This window comes from Archocentrus centrarchus, chromosome 17, assembly GCF_007364275.1.
Source record: "Archocentrus centrarchus isolate MPI-CPG fArcCen1 chromosome 17, fArcCen1, whole genome shotgun sequence".
In the NCBI taxonomy this organism is placed as follows: Eukaryota; Metazoa; Chordata; class Actinopteri; order Cichliformes; family Cichlidae; genus Archocentrus; species Archocentrus centrarchus.
The window spans coordinates 27,887,835-27,904,315 of NC_044362.1; the positions used below are offsets into that span (position 1 = coordinate 27,887,835).

General features: G+C 38.7%; 2 protein-coding genes across 2 annotated transcripts in view; both read right to left on the reverse strand.

Annotated features, from left to right (window-relative positions):
- Positions 1–3,783, reverse strand: sdhc (succinate dehydrogenase complex, subunit C, integral membrane protein). The gene is made up of 6 exons (XM_030752114.1): positions 3,767–3,783; positions 2,746–2,805; positions 2,522–2,623; positions 1,739–1,800; positions 551–714; positions 1–263 (listed from the first exon to the last, which is right to left on the reverse strand). The coding sequence occupies exons 1-6, from the start codon at positions 3,781–3,783 to the stop codon at positions 159–161; spliced, it is 510 nt and encodes a 169-aa protein (XP_030607974.1). The 3' UTR covers positions 1–158.
- Positions 3,784–5,738: 1,955 nt separating this feature from the next.
- Positions 5,739–16,481, reverse strand: part of atp1a2a (ATPase Na+/K+ transporting subunit alpha 2a) — a 53,020-nt gene continuing 42,277 nt past the window's right edge. The window contains exons 19-24 of the mRNA XM_030751498.1: positions 14,267–14,390; positions 11,272–11,417; positions 11,040–11,170; positions 10,689–10,790; positions 10,373–10,464; positions 5,739–6,108 (exon numbers count right to left, since the gene is read on the reverse strand). Coding sequence (XP_030607358.1) covers positions 6,080–6,108; positions 10,373–10,464; positions 10,689–10,790; positions 11,040–11,170; positions 11,272–11,417; positions 14,267–14,390 — 624 coding nt within the window. The 3' untranslated portion in view covers positions 5,739–6,079. The remainder of the gene's footprint in view (positions 6,109–10,372; positions 10,465–10,688; positions 10,791–11,039; positions 11,171–11,271; positions 11,418–14,266; positions 14,391–16,481) is intronic.

Sequence of the window (16,481 nt, forward strand, 5' to 3'; positions counted from 1 at the left end):
TTTCTGAGTAAAGAATAATATAATCCTTTATTTAACACTTAGATGACACCAGTCCGCTTTAGGCCAGAACAGTACATATACACAAAACAAAACTCCCACAGTCATATTCAGTCCGCATTCACTTTAATTCCCTCTGCTCATCACTTCTGGTCCTGAGCTCAGATCATCATCAGGGCTACGGAGGTGAGGACGGACAGCCCAATGACTGTGTAGCCGGTGCTGTAGACCTCTGGAATTTTGAAGCCTTTGCCGAAATCCCAACACTGATTAAATAATAATAAATAGAAGAGAATCATAGAGAAAAACATTAAGCATAATAAAACATCTTCAGTTTATAAATGATGGCAAATGTAATTTTATATTTAAGTCAGTAAAATTAGCAAAACATAACAAATCTGTATCCTCTTAAAAGCTTAAGATAAGCAGTCCAAACGCCACACTAAACACACAAATGGAAACACACTACCAAAGAATCTCAAATATTCCCTAGCATGTGGAAAGAAAAAGATAAGCAGTTCCTAGTTAAATAAATGAAATTATTAATTCTTACCAAGTGGCGGATGCCGTTATAGGTGTGGTAAGACAGCGGGAAGGTGATCCCAAACTTGGCCAACCCAGTGAGGAATGGGCCAATGGACAGTGAGTGGATTAAATCCAGGTAGTAGGGGTAGCTTCCTGGCAAGACCAGCGCTGCCATCGCAAAGGCTGAGACAGCTAGATACAGACAGAAGTCCTGAGACCATGTGCAAGCAACCTTTTATAAACAGTGAGTGAGAAATAATGGCATGTATAAAGAAGCACCACATGCCTCTAACACTTTCTTTCCATGAGCCACTTTACCACATAACGCGACTCACCATTAATTTTTTAACACGTGAAAGCCTCAGTTATGTAAATACTTCTCCCCCCCTTGCTGGAGTGAATTAAATGACAGCCAAACAATGGCTCTGGATCAAACAAGCGCTTCACTGGCTGCCTCCTACAATGCGCTGAACATAATGGCTCATTCTAAGCTTCTATTTCTGTATTGTCTGGATGCTAAAAAATCTGAAGTAAATTACTCTGTATGAGAAAAAACATTCTTTAAAATCTTTACATACACACAGAAAATTGCCTTGAAAAATAAATGTTAAACACTAAACGGAATGTTTAGATGGAACTGATACTGTCGCGGTGAGTTTTACATCCCTCACTGTGCAATGCAAGTTGATTTCAGACATGTGATTAGTCATGTGATACTTTAATAGAAAGCTAAGAGACAGTGAGTGGCAGTTAATGTCTGCGAGTTAGCCTGGCTGATGAGTTTGTGCCTTATTGGGCCAATTAACACATAAACAAAGCTGAGCTCAGCTTTTACAGCATGTTCCATGAAGGTCAGCAGCACTGATATACAATACTACAATGACACACGTTTTACTCCAGGCAAATGACTAAAAGCTGTTAGTCATCTAGTGTTAATTTTCACATGCTAGGTTTAATTGTATTGAACAACTTCTGTTTTGTAATTCCAGTAAATGCTCTTAGCAGCAATCAATAGTGACAGACTAAAATGCCCTGAAGACATTTCCAGGGTCAATCAAAAGCTGACAGTGGCTGTATAGCTTCACTCTGATGTTAAAAGGACAAAAAAAGCTGGGGTACATGTGTGTGTGTGGCCATTTTGGTACTGTAAGGGCAAAATTAAAATATTTACTTGCTTTAACTTTAACCTTTGATGGCAAAAAAACAGATGTGTTACCTCCAGTGAGCCCAATTCCAGTTCCTCTGTGCATGATAGACATCATCATGGGGACAGACCATCTGAAACACAAAGACAACACAGCACACTTAGACACACAGGAGCCTCCAATGATGATTATTTGAAATATTTAAAATTATTTTCTGTTGGGTCACATTTGCATGCAAATGAGAGCTGTGATTTACAAGTCACACCACTGCAGTTCTTAAGTTTTCACTATCGTGTATAGACAATGATAGTTACACGTGCAATGTCTGCATGTATGTATTAAGGTAATCTAGTACAGAGTAGGTTAAACCAGGTGAAAGAGTATGACGTAAATCAATGGATCACAAATTGTAGAAACTAAAGATGGTTTAACTCTAGGTGCCCGGAGTCATCACAATAATCCCAAATGACAGAAAAATATTAGAGTTTGAAATAAAACTGAGCCAGGAGGGTAGCTTAGTGAGAAATTACAAGACATATAGTGAACACAAAGGTTTTCTTTACTGCAAGTGTTAGGATTCCAATAACTGGGTGGCAGTGCATTATAAGGTGCTTATTGCAATAAATCTCAGGTATTTGTGGGTTGCCCTGCTGTTTTATTAGCTCCAAAAGAATGAACACCCTGCACAATCTGAAAATGGACTTCAACGGTAATAATATTTTCGGCTCAGAAAATGTGTTGAAGCAGATTTGAGGTGTCTCTGACAACATTAAACAAACAGCAGATGACTTTTACTTTTACAACTAAGTCTGAACAACACTCCAAGAACACATCAGAAGGAATACAGTACATACTTGTAGATGGTGATATGGGGAGACATGGGTCGGTTTAATCTGACATTTTTGTCCCAAAACTTGTTCATCTCCTCCTTGGCTGTGGATCCCATTGGAGCAGCACTGACGAGGACAGAAAATGGGGGATTTACAGAAAAAAAAAAAGTTTGCAGTAGCACAATTTATAGCCCATATATGCATCTATGTCATTATTATAAGCATTAGCAGACAAACACAGAACTCACTGTCTGTACAGGACACTGTACTGGGGTTTGGCGAGACAGATACTCTGCCGGCCCAACGTCCTAAAGATAAGACATTAAAAAAAAAAAAAAAGTTTTAGATTTAAAGCCCGGCAGACTATCAAGGCTTTGGTGCCAGCAAACAAGCACAGAATAAGAAACATGTTATAAACATGAAGTTTATGGATATTTTTAATAAATGGACAAAGCTGAATTGGACCAAGAGGCAACAAGACCAAAAAAAAAAAAAAAAAAAAAAAAAATGAACAAGAACAAGAACATATACAAAAAATAAGACAAAGGAAGTTGGAAATCTTTCTCAAATCAGACACGAGAAATCTTGCAATTATTCAAATTGTACAAATGTTTATACCATCAATTAAAAAAAACTCTAAATCAAACATGACTGAATGATTTGTAGTATTTTTTTTATATAGTTCCATAAACATATATACATAGTCTTATCATTAGCTCTGGGGAGCATATAAGAGGTGAGAAGCGTTTGTTAAACAAAATTTAAAGAACAATAAGTTCACTTCGGATAAACAACGGTCTGCTTCACATTTAAGGTGAAACACACAAAACCTGACAATCAGTTGACCTGGAGCTGGCCGTGTCAAGACAGTGTAACAGTGTAGCTTGATTATCAGTCAACGCAAACATAAATTAGTCAATTTCAGATAATTGACGACGAACCGATTTCTCGTCAAGCAGTCATGCGAAGGTGAAAGGCACCAAATATAACCGCTTACCACTGCCATTAATAATACTACCAGTCAAAGTTCACTCTCAGACATCCGAGAACATCTGGCGCTAGCCCGCTAGCTATCCTCAGCTAGCGGCTTTCGCACCACATTTGCGATAAAAAAGGAAAATAAATGCAGTGTAAAAGTTACACTGAGGTGCGTCAACCTCAACCGTAAATTAATTTTACTGTAAATTTCTCTACCCGCCTTTATATCCACAAGAAAAAGGTGTAAAACCTTCCCCAAGCCCAAAAGTTATGCAGCGAAGATATACTGACCTTAGAAGCAGCGCCATGTTTGACGGGCAGTCAGCGGAAATGACGTAGCGGATGTTGTTGTTCAGCAGCGGTATCTAAAAGCTTGAAGCGGAATGGTTTGAGTGCTTTAAGTCATGGATTAATGTTTTACATTTGCCTTGTTTGATGATGAGATTATCTTACAGAAAACAGATGTTTTAGTGTTGAAAAATGACAGAAAAATTAGGAAACATGCTTTTATTTGGAATCTTTTTTGCAGCAAAATGCATTCGGCTTTAAAGGAAGCCCATATTCATTCACCAATTTAATACTGGAATTAAATTTTACTTTGAAATAATAAAATACCTAACAAATAAAGGGTGTGATTTATATTCTTTTTTTTCAGTCATATTTATGAGCTTTTTGCACTTTGGCAATGGGTTTGTCAGTAAGACATTTGTCTTTTTAAATAGGTAAATCAATATACTGATGAAAACCAAATTAGTACGAACCGTGAAATGACAAACAAATGTGACTGTGTAAGTAAAATGTAAAATAAAATAATATTTTAAGAGTTTACATGTTCTCCGTGTGTCCAAGTGGATTTTCTCTGGGTGCTCTGTCTACCTCTCACTGGCCAAAGCCATATTTTTAACCAGCTGTGGGCGAATGTGAGCATGAGTGTGGTTGTCTGCCTCTCTGTGGTACCTCTGTGATGGAAACAACCTGACACCTGTCACAACCTGTACCCCACCTCTCAGCCTCTTACCCAGTGTCAGTTAGGATAGGGCCCAGTCCAGCCAACAAAAATGGACTGGTGGAGGCATTCTTACATACAAATAGCTACTTTTTTTTTTTTAAATACCAAATACTCTTCCTGACACAGCCCAAAGGGATTTATGTCTCCTCATTTGCTTGTTAGGTGTGTGTGTGTGTGTGTAAACCACTATACTATAAAGTAATTCTTTTATATTATCTCAAAATATCAGCACCTATTTCATAGTTAATTGTTGCTCAAGTAAATTCTCAGGCAAAAATACCATTAGCCATTTCCATGTCAGGATTTGGCTGCTTTCTCTGATGTGACAGGAACATGCAAACACTCAGAGTTTGAATTTTTTGAAAAGTTCTGACATTTGGCTTTTTTTTTTTAATTCCTTTAATTTTTAATTTTCATGAGCAAAGAGCAGAGTATTTTTATCTACTGGGCAAACAACTTTCCTAAACCAAATCTGCACAGGATACTTAAAAGAAATGTCCAGTTAATTTACTGTTTTTCATGTCTGGTGATGACTGTGGTCTTAGTTTGCTTTTAGAGGAGGTAAGTGACGTAAGTGCTTAAACAGTCTGTGAATTCTGCCTGAATCATTTTTATTCTCTGATAATGCATATTTTGTCTGGGTGCACTATCCAACTTAGTGAGCCATAGAGAAGTCACAAAGATAAAGGAACATTTTTCAAGATTATTATCCTGTTCTTCCATTGCACGAACAGATTAGCCCAATGTGACACTGAGATGGAAGAACAGAGAGAAACACACAGCAGCACTCATGTCTTCTCCTTTTACTCAAATAAAATGGATACATGGAAAACATATTTAATAGTATTGTAAGACCAGAGCTCCATACAATCCACACTCATACAAACCAACAAAAAGAAAAAATGATAAGGTTAGTGATGCCCAGAAGCTCTTCTAGATATTCCCAATTGCCTCCTCTCACACACTGATCAGCCAGTGCATTAAAAACATGTGTGTAATACTATGTAGACTGTGTATTCTAGCAGACAAAACAGAGAACCTGGGAACCTTGCAGCAGGTTTTTCCAGCAAAACATGGAATTGTCACATCACCAACCTTATACACTTAATCTGTCAGATCAGTGTTGCAAACAAAAGCAGGGACCATGTGCCTCAAAGTGAAGAATGCTAAGGTTGGTTATATGACAGCTGAAACAACTTAAGGGAATAAGGAGTGATACTGATCAGTGATTAATGTTTAAATAATGGGCAGACAGACTTTGGAACACATTTTATTTGGTAAATTTAACATGACAAACAACATCTGGTACTCCCTTAGAGCCAAACAGGCCACAGTACATCACTTTAGTAGCAGCTTAGGTAAGGCACAAAGGTTTACATTACTATCAGCCTGCTGGAAATGTTTTCTGATAAAAAGAGAAAAACTCAAAAGCCTATTTTCAGCAGTATTTTTCTGATAATCAGATTTGTGAACTGATCCATGCAATATTACAACTGACAGACACACACACACAGTTTTACCCTCGTGAGCACAAACAAACACATCTATGCATACGCACACAGAGACACATGACTCAAAGTGACATTTTCTGAATGTTAATAATATGTCTCCTGCTCCACCCAGCCTGGAAGAGATGAAGAGAGAAAGGCAGAAAGACAAAGAGAGAAAGTGTCAGGGAACAAAATGACAGGCGAGCATTTTTCATAATATCCTTTTGTATCGCTCTATTTGTATTCATCTCATTGCTTTTGTCTCCGTACATTTCCAAATGAATCCCCTTATAACTCTAAGACTTTGATCAGCCGTCCGTGACACACAGATTAACAGAAATGATGAACTGTCACGATAAATTGTATTTGTCTCCCCGTGTCCTGCCTCTCATCTGCTGTAAGGCTGTGGCAGTGAACAGATTTTGAGCCATTGTAGGGTGTCCATATCATCTGCATAATCTTCAGAACATATCTCAAGAGTCTTCATCAGCCTGCTTTAATTTCCTTTCTAATAATTTGCAGCTGGCTCTGTTGGTGTGGGACAGGTATATTCTGTTTCCTGGTCTCACAGTTTTACATACGTGCCAAAGTTGGTACATCGACTCTGCTCTCGACATATTACACTTGCATGAAATGGTTGTGAACCCTTTGCTATATTTCTGTATAAATATGTCCAAAAACATCCAATTTTCCTAAAAGCGGACAACAAGTACAAATAAGCAGTAACTGGTTATCAGTCCTGCACACTGGCTTGGAGGAATTTAGTCTATTTTAGTCCTCTAAACACAAAACTTTGGGTTTCCTCACATGAACGGTTTGCTTTGCATCACTGCACAATTTCTGTAACATGAAGGTTAAGACTTCTTCTGCTACCTTCCTTGGTAGAACAATCTTTGTGCTATGGGTTGTCTTCTTGCTTTATGCACTTTTCTCTTGAGATTCTTATTCGTGACTGCACTGTTTTCCTTTATTTGAACAGAATACTTCTTAAATGAAAAAAAAAGGGGGGGGGGGGTTTATCCATCCATAAAACATAATTCAAATAAGGGCTGGACAACATGGAAAAAAATTTTATCACAATAATTTCTTTCATATCAGTCAATATGGATATACACCAGAATATAAATCTAATCACTATTTCTGTCAAGCTTAAAGGTCGTTTTTACTCCTAAGTGAAGAAATCAGGTTAACTTTGATTTAAATATTATTTATTTTCTGTCAGGAGCTGAACATGATAAACGTACTGGTAGGTATATAATAAACTAAAATCGTAATTCTGACCAGTCAAAGGCTTCAAATGTTACAGAAGAGCACAAACTAAATGGGAAACTAAATGATTTGCTCAGTTTCAAATAAATAACATAGATATTAATATAAAATCTAAAACATAAAAAAAACTGTACTGTATAATTTCTTTTGTATGTTTTAAATTGTTGGGGAAAACCCCCAGAAATAATACACAAAAACCATTTTGCTTATATCCTCAGTACAAATTCAAGAAACCCTTAAATATAAACAAAGGAGAACACAAACAAAATGGACAGATTCGCTCAATTTTGGTCTGCTTATGTGCCAAGGCAATCAATCAATCAATCAATCAATCAATCAATCTTTTTTTTTTTTTTTAAAAAGGTACAAAATCTGCAGTTCTGTCTCAGTGAAGTTGGCAGTGAAGCTCATATACTGTATGTATCAGATGTGCGACCACAAAAGTGTGCCACAGCTGTTCAGCTGTCTTTCAGCACTCCATGTGCAGCTGGAAAAAAGCGCCATCTGAGAGAAATATTTACAGCCAGGGAGTTGATAACGAGGGTCAGTTACTTGAATCAGCCACTTAAATCTGACATTTTCGACTGTGATTACTTGCATCATGTCTCTTACAATAAAGTAGGCTGTTGCATTTACAACATCACTGTGTCTCTTGGTTTTATTTTGTCATAAGGCACGGCACAGGAGAGAGTGTGTGGGACTGTAAAGTCTTGCATTGTGCAGGTAAAACGGTCAACTGTGCACTGCTCGAGATGGACAGGTTGCAGCGTGTGCTACTTCTTCTGCATCTTTGTTGGACTTTAAATACCCATTTCATTGGACCCTTCTTTTCAGCAGTGTCCTTGTCATCTTTTGAGCCTCGAGCTACATCCAATGGGATGTCATGTTTGGCAGCGCTGTCGCTCCAGCATTTGTTACATTTTCTGTTGTCGTTCTGTCTTTTATCTTGCTCACATTTCTTATGTCTAATATTCTTGTCTCATCTGTTTAACTGTGTTCTCTCTCCTTCCATTTTTAAGACTTGAGTGAAGTTCTGATGATGCTGTAAGTCATATTTTTGCAGATATATAAAAATCTCAAAGGGTCGCAAACCTTTTCATGCAGCTGCATTCGGCACAGAAGAAGGGTTTTGATTTTCAGGCCGTAAGAGGAATAATTAAGCATTTATTTATAAAAAATGTATTACCACTCAAAATTTGGGGCCACTTACAAATTATCTTGTGAGTAAAGGAAGAGTATCTTTGTTTTAATGTTTGCTAATCATCAACCAATCGATTCTGTGTCCCACTTGCACCCCTGATATAATGTTGAATGTCCACGTGTTTGTGCTAGCACAGCTGAAGCTGTCGTGCCAATTAAAGAAACAAGAAAGAAATCATAAACTCAAATACTCCTCTAAGAAATTGAGGCCATGTGGGAATTTTGAAAACCTAAGTTTTCCTATAACAGTGTCTACTACTTCCTTCAAAAACCAGTACAAGCTGGCTCTTGCGCAGTCTTTCTGTTCTGTTCTGCACTTTTCTGTGCAAAAAGCAGTACATACAGGGTTGGTTTTATTTTTAATATTTAATATTTTTTTTTTTTTTTTTTTTTTAGCAGTTTATTTAATGCAATAGCCTTCATATATTTGAACAAGAACACTGACGAGTTTCAGAAAAATATTCTCCTTTGTGTGGCCCGTTCTCAAACAATAATCAAACCCACAAAGGCCGATGCTCCAGGCACTCAACTAGTCAATTTTTTTTTTTTTTTTTGCTTCTTTAATCAAATGAACAGTGTGCTATGTGTGCTGAGGTAATTAGAAAAGGGGTTTTCTATGATGAATGATCAATCATCCTTTTAACCTGAGAAACCTGCATTAGATATCACAGCGGAACGCAGAAGCAATGGTTTTCATACACAAGCATTTCAAAACAGAGACATTTTAAAGTGAACCAGAACTTCTGAGCAGTAATTTATGATCTTGGTCCTTCCTGGATGCGCTAAGAGAACACTGACTGAAATCTGATGCACACAGCATTTGGCCCAAGTATCTGATCATATTAGATTTCAATGATAATGCTGATGTTGATTTTTACCATTGGATATTTTCTTTTTCACGAGCTGTGATTTAATGCTCCAACTATTAAATGGAATTCCACAGCAAACTGCCAGACAGTCGAGCATTTACTGGCTTTTACTTGCTTGCTAGAAATCAAACCTGGAAGACAGTAATAAGTCAAGTGTTGCAGAGGCTGCGTTTTTGAAAGCCAGAGATTTATTCAGTATTGAATGGTTTGCATTCTGCTGGGTGTCTGATAGTTTCCAGCTGCATTGCTATATGTTGGGCCTGAAGGATCTTTTGTGGAAAAAGCACAGGTTTATAATAACTTTTCAATGATAATACTGCATTTCACGTTTAACAATACATGTGAAAATATTAAAAATCTGCCAGAAAATACTTGGTGAATTACAAAATTTACATCAAGTCCCACGTTCATAAAAAGACAGCCACCACCAGTGATGAAAGATATGGCTTTCAAACCCACGCACAGCAGGAGAAACCAGATGTTCACCCCTGCGAACACCTGGAAACCTCACTGACGGACATTCGCGCATGCAAGAAGTTGTGCGAAATAAACCGCGCTTTTAACATCACACAGAAATTAAAGCTGACACCCTCTGCTGTAAATAAACTGCACTCAACATTGTGGAGTACCTGCACTTTCATTTTTAATCTCAGGCCACACCACTTCAAGGTGCTTTTATAAATATAAAAACTTTGTGCTTGTTTGGAATGACATTGAACTCAATCTTCTTCTTCAAGTCACCATCTGTCAAATGCTTGCTGGGATGCTTCAGGTGAGATCAACAGAGCAGAGCTGTGGCAACACTGTCAATCACTGTGTCCTTACAGGACTGGACAGTCTAACCTTTTATGGTGTTTATTTTTACAAGGACAGAAGGCTGAGCGAGTTACAGAAGGTAGAAGGAAAGCTTTTGATAAAACTTTGGCACATGTGGCGGTTGAGATAGAGGTATCAACAACCATACTGTACCGTCACTTGACAATTATTATTGTAGCTTATTAAAGAGATAAATAAGCTTCAAAAAAAATCTTTTAATCATGGTTCCCTCCTAATTGCTTACCTCCTGGGTTCCTCCGCAGAATAAATTTACGGACCTCATCATAAAGGAAGATGAGCAGACTGTATGGAAAGGCACAGAACCACCAAAGGACCCTGAGGGGAAGAAGGGGGAAAAAAAGTAAGATGTGGTGACTCACAGGCAGGGTGCAAATTGTTAAATTCATTGCAGCCATTTTTGAATATTAAGGATAACAACATGGTGTTTAAGAAGATCACAGACTTCATTTAAAGTCCAGAGTGACAGGCTAATGGCAGCCTATTAGGTCTTTAAGAGGTTATTTTTCAGTTCAGTGGAGATATGCATATGCAGAGCATACTTCAGGGGGTACATGCGCAAAGCAACGTCCATTCCAGGGCAGTAGGAGAGGAAGGCAGCCAGTGCAGTCTCAACAAGCAGGCCAAAGATCAGGATCCTGTTCCTGTTGAGCAGAAAAAAAGGACACATCAGAGAAAAGGTTTATACATTTCTGTAAGGTACAGAATCCTAAAATAACAACGACGATGGGATCACAGTAATAGCAGCCTCAAATAAGAGAGTCAAAAGTGGATAATTTTTTTATTTTGAAGGAAAAAAGGACCTTTCTTGCCTTTCTGACTGCCCTAATTTATGATTTGATTTGATCTTTTCCCTTCTCCCACCTCCCTTACTTACTGCACCACCCACTTACTTCATCCCCTGCTGAAAGAGGGAGTTTCTCCTCGTCTTGCAGATGATGAGATCAGCCCACTGGACCACCACAATGCTGGCGAAGAACGCTGTGTGGCAGGTAAATTCCACAATCTTCCTCTGTTCATAGGTCTGCCAGGGTGAAACGCACATTCACTCATTCACGAGAGTGGAAACATTCATTCATTCATTCGTTGGGGTTGTACTGGTGAGTTTCAGCCCCCAGTCCTTACCCACTGCTGCCCATAGCTGTCCTCCACGTCATTGACTTCACGGTCATCCCAGTTGAGGCGGATGCCTACCAGGGTGCCCGGCAGGAAGCCGTTTTCAGCCAGTATCACAAAGTAGGTGAAAAAACCAGCCAAAGCTTGGATCATACCTGGGTTTGAAATGTGCAAGAATATTGATAAGACAGCAATGCAAAAACACGCGCTGATTATATAAAAATCATATATTTTATCGGTTATAATTTGAAGGTCCAATAATAATTTTGTAACTTCTTGACGTAAGTTGACATTATATTGTTGAGGAAATTAAAACTTCAATTTAATTAGCTTCGTGATATTGATTTATGAATGTATAACTGTCTCATTTAAACAACAATAAATATTGTGTCAGTGTTAATTAGTTAATGCAGACATGATTTTCCATATGCAGCTGATGTCAGAAGTTTATAGTCATGGTAATTTTGGGGCTTTTAAGGATTTCTTTGAACTGTTCTTTTCCCAGGATGGAATTACTGTGCAGCGTACATCTTTAATAAAAATAAAAAAGAATTGGGTGCACAAGTTGGAATTTATTTAGATTTTCTCTAATCCACACAGGACCAAAAGTATGCATACAGGCTCCAATATATACATACATTCCCAATCATATTTAGTCAAACGCCCCTAAGCAAGTTCCACCTTGACCAGATGCTTTTGGTAGCCTTACTTTTATTTTTATTGAACAAAAGGACAAGACTGCAGTGGTAAAATGCAAACTGTGTCTAGGACAGAAACAACTGAATTAGACTGCTAACACAGCTTCAGATCTTTGCAAGCATCTGCACAGACAGCATGCTAACACAAAGCTAGCAAAGAACCCAGAGTGATGTTAAAGCTGAGTGTATGCCAACTCCAGCCCAGCAGCCAGACCCTGAGCAACGGCAGTGATGAGCAGTCAGGCTTGCAGCATTGAAGCCTCAATTTCCACCTGTACATGTTTCTAAAGTAGAATCACTGTGCCGATCACGTTAAAGTCTCCTTAGGCTGGTTTTTTTTAATCTCTCCTCTATGCTGTCAGTTTTGTGTTCATAAATAAACACTGGTGGACAAATAGCTCAATCTTTGTCTCATCTGAGCATAAAACCTTTCTCCAGAAGCCATTTGGCTTGTCCATGTGGGTAGCTGCAAATTTCAGTCAAGCCTGAAGGTGACGATTTTGGAGCAGGGGCTTCTTTCTTGGTTGGCACCCTCTTGGTCCATGGCAATTCCTGAACATCCTAACCAATTTCATCTGAGGGTGACACTTTGGGTCTTCTTCCAGATCTTGGCAAAGTGGTAAAGCATCCAAATACTTTTTACTCATGCACAGCCATTTGAACTGATGATCGTGGACTCTGTAGTTGTTTAGAAATGCCTCCAAAAGATCTTCCCAGTGTTTGGAAATCTACAGTTCTCTAGCTTAGATCTTCCCTGAGTTCCTTGGACTTTCCCATTGTGCTCAGTATTGGTCAATCCGATGAGTGCTGTTAAACAAATCCTTTTATCCTGGCAAAGAGAAACTACCAGCTGTAGCCAATCGTGATCACTAACGAGAAGTTAATAAGTCTTGGAATCGTCAAGTTAAAAGACAATATAGTCGCTTCAGCACCACTTATTAAAAGGTTTAAGTGAGTGTATATATTTGTGCCTATATCTATACCTTTGACCCAGTGTGGATTAGAGAAAATCCCAAATAAAACTTGTATATTATATTAATAATAAAACAACTACTCATTTCCATCACATGTTGTAGGAAAATGCAATCCCATAAAAGAAACTGATGTGGCATTTTCAGATGACTAACGCAAAGTCTTCTTAAACCATCATGAAATAAATTTTGAACATACATGGCAACTGTGTAAATCGTGTGCCACAACAATTTTCCACATGTATTTATGGATTAACAAGCAGGACCAGGGATTAAACTAAAACATAGACAATATATACTGACTTATATCCCTACAAAGTGCATATTGTGAGTCTACAGTAGCTCAGCTCAGTCCACTTAGTGTTTGTCAGAAAAAACAGCACAGATGATATTTTCCTCCCTCTTCCCTTTGTGATGTCACTTTTAAAGGTGAATAGCTCCAGACAGCTGAGGACTGCCCTAATAGGTGTTAGTGACTTTTAATTTGATGTTGGCAAATTCGTTTTGTCAGAGTGGGCGTCTAGTTTTCAGCAGGATGGACATCTTATTTCAGAGTGTAAAGGCTTCACTCACACCAAACCTTCAAAATGACTGATCATAGATTGAGACAATTGTTATTAATCACTGTGTTCATTAATTTCTTACATAAAACTCTTTTTTTTAGGGATGGGGGGGGGGGGGTGCTGCTGTTGCATTCACTGAGTGTCACCCAGGATCACGTCATCAGCAGGTGTTTCAGGACTTCTGGCTGTGATGTCAAAGCAGCGGTTTGTAAATGTGATTTGTTGTGCCCTGCAAACATTTTGCCCCAGCAGTGTTTATCTTGCACACATTATGGGAGTTTATGTGAGTTACCGGCTGTTCAGAGCATGTTCAGTTTTAAGATCGCATGTCATCCAGCGAGGCCCTGTCATATTTTGACCTATTTAACAACCTATAAAATGGGGCCAGTCTTTGATTTTTCACTATTCCCAAACCATGTAAAACCAGAGATAAAACGCACGCATTGAAGTGAGGATCCAACTGCTGAAACACGACCAAGATTAAGCTGAAAAAAGTTGCACTCGCTACTCTCAGTTTGCTCTAAATGTCACAACAATTAGAGGGAAATTGTGGGACTATCTGCTCACCTCTGAATCTATTTTCCTTTACTGTATGTCCCACACATTTAAAAAGCCAGTTAGAAATGCCAAAATTTCTGATAAATGTCTACATTTAATGTTTATATGCTTGTGATGTTTATTATCACTGAAAATTCACAAGAACAGGGCTGTCACAATGATTCACGTTTAAGAGCTACAGTGCTGAAAGATTATGAGACACGAGAGGCCAAACCTATTTGCCCGTATGCCATGCTGATGAGGCGTTCGTTGACCAGCTTGTCTGTTTTGGGGTTCCTCGGTTGTCTTTTCATGATGTCGCTCTCTGCTGTCTCATATGCCAGGGAGATAGCTGGAACCTGGAGGGTATGGGAGGAACAGAACACAGTGACCTCAGTTTAAGCTCCCTGTACGATGAATGTGCAGGAATTTGTCTTTGTGGCATCAGTACAAAGGCAAGATGACAAAGCCAGACATAGGGTAGACTAGACTGTTAATATAATCGTTCAATCACCGAGTAGAGAGAGAAAAGGGAGAAAAACGACAAGGAGGGAAGGGAAAAAAAGAAGTAACGACAGTGATGGAGAGGGAGGAGGGGAGAAGAGACATGTGGAAAGAGACGGATAGTGAATTTCAAGACATTCATAAAACAGGAGGCTAGAAAGGTCCCTGTAATAAAGATCATATATTGGCTGGTTTTACCAGGTAAGCAACAGAGCAATATGTGTGACTTAGGGCAAGAGTCTTTGGGACTTAGGAGGGCTTTGAGGTGGGGACTTGGCATTGTGTGAAACTGAGCACATGCTCTGTGGTGTACAAATCCACTTTGTTTTGGTGTTACACTTCCCTGACCCACAGCAGCAGCGAAGAAAGACGAGGATAGAGGATGAGGGAAGGATGTGAAGACAGTATTTTTTTTTTTTAACACCTTTTAAAGTACACGTGCATGAACCAAATCTCAGTGCTGAAGCATTCTTAAGTGTGCTACGTCTTGCTTTGATAAACATCCATTTCCGCATGGTAGTACTTGCTAAAAATAATCCTAGCAGACTCCAAGTGCTGACTGTCATTGCTAAATCTCAGCAGAGCCCTCCAGTCTGTAGCTTGGAGTGGAACGTCGCTGTTAACAAGCTGTTAACGGCTTTACCATCCACTGGAAATTTGTACATTTCTGTACTTTTGCACTGTACAATAAACACTTCTCAAGTGCTTTTTTTTTTTTTTTTTTCGGATAGTCCTGCTCTTCAAAAAGCACACATCCGGCTATTCACTCCACCGGCAGTTATTGGATCCATGTAGACATGTTACTTTGAAGGGAAGGGTTTTTATATGCAAAACAGGTGAACAAATTAGATGTTTTTAAACTCCAGTCATGTCATCTTTAAAGAGAAATTCAACCAATAAAGAATGCAATATGTCTGTGATCTCACTAAGCTGAGTAAATATTTGTCAACACAAACAAATCTGTTCTGCTGCTAGGAAACCAAAAGAAGTTCAGTTTTGATGTCATCCAAGTTAAAATAAGTCTGAACTGCTTTATTAACAATCTTAGCAGGCAGTTGCTCTTTATTTTTAACCTGTGTGTTGTGTTGGGGGGGGGGGGGGGGGGGGGGGGGGGGGGGGGGGGGGTTCTTGGGAGTGGGAGAACATTTCTAATGCATGTACCTGATTACCTGAGAAACACTGTATAACAGCCAGTTTCGGGTGCACACTAATGGCTGCTGGGTAAGAACAGGAAAAATTAAAGTTAAAATAATGGACGCAATTGAACAAGTCCTTCTGAATATATTCATCGTGTGATTCTTTTCTGTTGTAATGATGGATTACGCCCCTCAGGCAAGCAGCGCGCCAGCCGCTCTTTTTGTTGCTGCTGGAAATACAAAGGAGAGACTGGCATCTGGAAATAGTAGAGCTGTGAAATGTAAATCTGTATGCGAGAGTCACTCGGCCTTTGTTCTGCACGAACAAATGGACGTCGACAGTGAGGCAAAAGTGAATTTCTCCCCCCCCAAAACAGAAAGAACAAATGAAACCAAACATTTTTCTTTTTCCCTTCAGGCGCTCATATTTGACACCAGTATTAGTGCCATTTTCATTAATGTCACCTTCAGCTCGCCTGTAGCTATGCAGCATGCTAATAATTAGCGCTTTCCCTTAAAGAAGAATCATTACAATTAGCCCACATTTAGCTGGTGGAAGTGGTCCAATATAACTTAATATATAAAGATTTATCTAAAACATTGTGCTGTGTTATGAGTCCTAAAATTTCTATGAAGAAATGGTAACAGCTGAATAAAAATCCATATTTCAAACACAAACACAGGAAGATATCATCCAAAAAGGCGAGATATATTTAGCATTATTAAGCTGAACAGCCCTCTGGGAAGCAATGTATCAGATTTAGATAACTTTTTTCCTTGTTTTAAAGTTTGTTTTATAATTGTTTAAAA

What these genes read in the sequence shown, in the direction of transcription:
- sdhc (XM_030752114.1), bottom strand. An exon ending in TACAGTGTCCTGTACAGACA is followed by an intron (nt 2,624 to 2,745) that starts GTGAGTTCTGTG and finishes TGTCCTCGTCAG; the next exon opens with TGCTGCTCCAATGGGATCCA. An exon ending in CCCCATATCACCATCTACAA is followed by an intron (nt 1,801 to 2,521) that starts GTATGTACTGTA and finishes TTTGTGTTTCAG; the next exon opens with ATGGTCTGTCCCCATGATGA.